Source organism: Octopus bimaculoides, chromosome 9 (assembly GCF_001194135.2).
Source record: "Octopus bimaculoides isolate UCB-OBI-ISO-001 chromosome 9, ASM119413v2, whole genome shotgun sequence".
NCBI lineage: Eukaryota > Metazoa > Mollusca > Cephalopoda > Octopoda > Octopodidae > Octopus > Octopus bimaculoides.
In genome coordinates, this window is record NC_068989.1 from 75978452 (window position 1) to 75983257 (window position 4806).

The 4806-nt window shown below is 37.6% G+C and overlaps 1 protein-coding gene across 3 annotated transcripts in view; it reads left to right on the plus strand.

The window, feature by feature from the left end:
* Positions 1-4806, plus strand: part of LOC106868253 (uncharacterized) — a 23577-nt gene that overhangs the window by 5463 nt on the left and 13308 nt on the right. For all 3 annotated transcript variants that reach the window (XM_014913424.2, XM_014913422.1, XM_014913423.1), the window contains 2 exons: positions 79-137; positions 1462-1523. In XM_014913424.2, coding sequence (XP_014768910.1) covers positions 79-137; positions 1462-1523 — 121 coding nt within the window. The remainder of the gene's footprint in view (positions 1-78; positions 138-1461; positions 1524-4806) is intronic.

The following is a 4806-nucleotide window of genomic DNA, read 5'->3' on the forward strand; positions in this document are numbered from 1 at the left end:
ATATATATATATTTTTATGTATGTATATATATATGTATGTATATATAATTATATATATATATATATTTACTTGTATAGCTATGGTTTTCTCAAGAGAAAATTCGAGATTACAAATATTATACCAAAGAAACAAATCAGTAAGTTGCTGGTTTTATTCTCACTTTATAACTCATGTTCCATTGTCCTTGTTGATACCGTTTTTATTGCAGTTCTTATTGTTTAGTTCCGTGTCAAACCTGCACAAAATGATCAGTGACCAAAGGCATTCAGCACACCGAAAACCAATTGTTGTTGTTGTTGTTGTTGTTGTTGTTGTTGTTCTTGTTCTTGTTCTTCTTGTATGAGATCTTTTTGTAAGAAATTTAGGTACAACATATTTAAAACAGACGGTGATGTTTATAATGTAAATGGAATACCGCTGCTGCAAATAAGATTTGAAATCAGGTCTCGAAATATACAGAACTTCTGGCATTATTAATACGTTTCCCTCGAGGTGGTGAGCTGTCAGAATCGTTAGCACGCCGGGCAAAATGCTTAGCCACTACGTTCTGAGTTCAAATTCCGCCGAGGTTGTCTTTGCATTTCATCTTTTCGGGGTCGATAAAATAAGCAACCGTCGAGCACTGGAGTCGATGTAATCCCCCTTGTGCCTACAGTAGAAATGATTATTAATGCGTGTCCTAAGGCGGTGAGCTGGCAGAATCTTTAGAACGCCACGCAAAATGCTTAACAGCAGTTCTGAGTTCAAATTCTGCCGAGGTCGAATTTACCTTTCATCTTTTCGGTGTCGACAAAATAAGTCGATGTTCAACTCCTACTTATTCTGAAATTGCTGGCCTTGTCCCAAAACCTGAAGCCTTTATTAAGATGTATCTTAAGGCGGCGAGTTAGCAGAATCGTTAGCATGCCGGATAAAATGCTTAGCGACTTTCCGTTCGTCCTCATGTTCCGAGCTCAAATTCCACCGAGGTCGACTTGCCTTTCATCCTTTCAGGGTCGATAAAATAAGTACCAGTTGAGTACTGGGTTGATGTAATCGGCTTAACCCCACAAAAATTTGTGCCAAAATTTGAAATCATTGATAAGCATCTTAAATGTGTACGAAAACAAATTTGTAGTGGGTTTGACTATAATTTTAAAAAATCGATCCTATTTCATGTTTCTTTTACTCATTTACTAGTTTCAATCATTGGACTGCGGCCATGCTGGGGCACCATATTTAAGTGTTTAGTCGATTACATCGATCTTAGTATTTATTTCAGTCTAATACTCAATTAATCTCTCTCTATTTGTCGGACTGCTACAAGCATAAAAACAAACAAGACTTCTTTTTCGAAGTGAGCGTCTTAACTACACCACCATGTCAAAGTATAAATGTTTACGCTATATCAAGTAAACTAATATTATTCATTCAATAATTTAAATATCTGTCTTCATCTCCTTTTCTTCATTTTACCCTAGATTTTCGCCATATCGGAACAGATCAAATTCTGTTGACGTTTTAAACTACGTAAGAAAATTTGGTAAGTATTCATTGCGTAAAGCCCTTTTCTTCTATATGCTGGTTCTCCTGTTACTCAGGAGGCGCAATGACCCAGTGGTTAGGGCAGTGGACTCGCGGTCATAGGATCGCGGTTTCGATTTCCCGACCGGGCGTTGTGAGTGTTTATTGAGCGAAAACACCTAAAGCTCCACGAGGCTCCGGCATGGGATGGTGGCGAACCCTGCTGTACTCTTTCACCCAAACTTTCTCTCACTCTTACTTCCTGTTTCTGTTGTGCCTGTAATTCAAAGGGTCAGCCTTGTCACACTGTTTCACACTGAATATCCCCGAGAACTGCGTTAAGGGTATACGTGTCTGTGGAGTGCTCAGCCACTTGCACGTTAATTTCACGAGCAGGCTGTTCCGTTGATCGGATCAACTGGAACCCTTGACGTCGTAAGCGAAGGAGTGCCAACAACTTGTTACTCAAGTTAATAAATCCCACCAGGCTTATGTATTCATATCGACAAATACATGCATATAAACACATGTACAACAAAGCGACGATGCGTATAAGTTGTATTGAAAATACGCGTATGTTTTCATTTCATTAAGGCTTTCTTTTTATATTTTCGTACGTGTTCTTTGGCGTTTGATTTGTAGTCCATCGCAACGTTTCTAAAACTTCACGGTCTCATCTTCTGAATTGAGTAATTTTGGCAGATGCTTCTATTTCATAGCAGATAGGGCTAATAAACAGTACGTACAATGCCTTGCACTAAACCAAAACCTATCTGTAATAATCTAGAAAACGCACAAATTAAAACTTCGTTATGAATAACAAACCAAAAGGCTATAAACCTAAGAGCAACATGATAAATTTGAACTATATATTTGAGTGTAAATTGTTGTTGTTGGCACTTCGTCGCTTACGACGTCGAGGGTTACAGTTAATCCGATCAACGGAACAACCTGCTCGTGAAATTAACGTGCAAGTGGCTGAGCACTCCACAGACACGTGTACTCTTAACGTAGTTCTCGGGGATATTCAGCGTAACACAGTGTGACAAGGCTGACCCTTTGGATTACAGGCACAACAGAAACAGGAAGTAAGTGACAAACTGGAAAAGCTAAAGTTTTCAAAAAACTAAAAAATAAAAGTAAAATAAAAATAAATTCAAACAACTTACATGCATATTATAATTACAATCTTTAAACGGAAAAACAAAAATAATGCAAAAAGTTTCTCATGTTCAAAATGTAAATTTGTTTTTGTGATCAACATTCCAGCGCTGAAACGCTGGGGCTTTCTTGTACATTTGTTAGAAACCATCTTCTTCTTTACAAGAAGATATTTACAAAATTTTGTAAAGAATAACGGGTCCATAGACAAAAAAATATCGTTGAGAACTCCTGGGCTAGACCAATCACATTGGGAATAGGCAGTACCTTCTATTAAGTATCAGCAACGTACTTAATCTAAATAATGAGATTCTAAGGGCATTAGGAGGTTATTGATAGATTTAAACCTAAACTGTTCCAAAGAGGCTGGAAAACACTCAAGAGAGTATTAAAAGAGCATTAACTAACTTACTAACATACGCTTATTGACGACGGTCTATTTTAATTTGTACTTATTTCCCTTACTCCACTCTCGCCTTCAAAAGCGAAACAGAGTTGTCTCCCATACTTGCAGATGAAATTACGCATAGTTTGTTCATCTATGTACCTTAAACATCGGAAACACATTTTCGTTGTGTGTATCTGTATATAGGAGTATGTATACATGCATAAGTGTATGTATACACATGTATGTCTGTGTATGTTTGTGTATGCCTATATCTATCTATCTATCTATCTATCTATCTATCTATCTATCTATCTATCTATCTATCTATCCGTGTATATGTGTGCATATATATATATATAAATATCTGGATGAATACACACACACACACACACACACACACACACACACACACACACACACACACAGTTGGTCCAAATGACACCACGGTCATTCCCGCAGACATGTTCATACTTGTAATATGATCTAAAAAGGTATTTAAATATCCACAACTCAGACGAGACAAACAACACTGTACCACTTGAGGTGAAACATATTTTCACTGTTCGTAATGAGAATTTGATACAGCTCTCTGTCACAAAAGTCACTTACGTACACAGGCACGAAAGAAGTGGTCAGGCTTTGAATAAGCGCAGAATACCCTATCCGTCTGTCTGCCTGTCTGTGTGTCTGTCTGTCTGTCTCTGTGTGTCTCTGTCTGCTTGTCTGTCTGTCTATCTGTTTGCCTTTCTCTGTGTCTATACACACACACACACACACACACACACACGCACAAACGGGTAAGCACATAACACAGAACAAGGCGGAAAAATAGTATTCGAATACCGAAGGTAGAGCTATATGATTGTATTAAGAGTGCAAAATCCTTCACAAACTATTACTCAAAGTTTTAAGTTACCGTTCGTCGGACAGTTGTGATCATGCTGTCTGACGAATGCTAATGTGAAACTCTGAGTAACAGCTTTTGGAGATTTTTGCAGCTTTAATAAAAGTATACATACATACATATATACTTACATACATAAACACACATGTACATACATATACATATATAGATACATATTACAGCAATGGAGTTTAGATAAAAATTATATCAAAGGCGTTTAGGAGTGAACCGAACATGCTATCAGCATTTACCATAAATTGTCATAGGGAATGATCAATTTAAGGTCCTATGAGTTTTTGATGTATAGATCGACCCATGGGATTGAAGCAAGACGACAAGATATTATCATCCTGGACAAATTGTTAAAACAATCTTTCAGCACAGATGTGGCTATGTCTTCTGACATGAATGTGATGGTTCAAGATAATAATGCCCTGATGTAGTACATGACAGGGCTTCTAATCTTAATTGATTGGAAGTGTTATCATGTACGTTGTTTTGTCTTGGTATAAAAAGATAGGTTACAGCAAATATTCTGCTCAATATCACAGATTTGCTTTCCAGTTGCTTGATCTTATCCAGTTGAGCATGTCCCTTAGTGGCTGACAATATATGCATCTCTGATAAAGAGCAGGAGTAGTTGGGGATCATCATAGCCATGTGCTGAGAGGAATTCTTTGGGTTTGGATAATTCACCTTTGGAAATATGGGTGTTTTCTTCATCATCCTTAAATAGCCCTTATTCAGGGATCTTTTGAGTGGGATGGGCTACTCGACCTGAAGAATATTCTAACTGGGCCCCGCCTGCAAGGTCATGTGCTGTTTATCTTGATATGAGATCAGTATGTC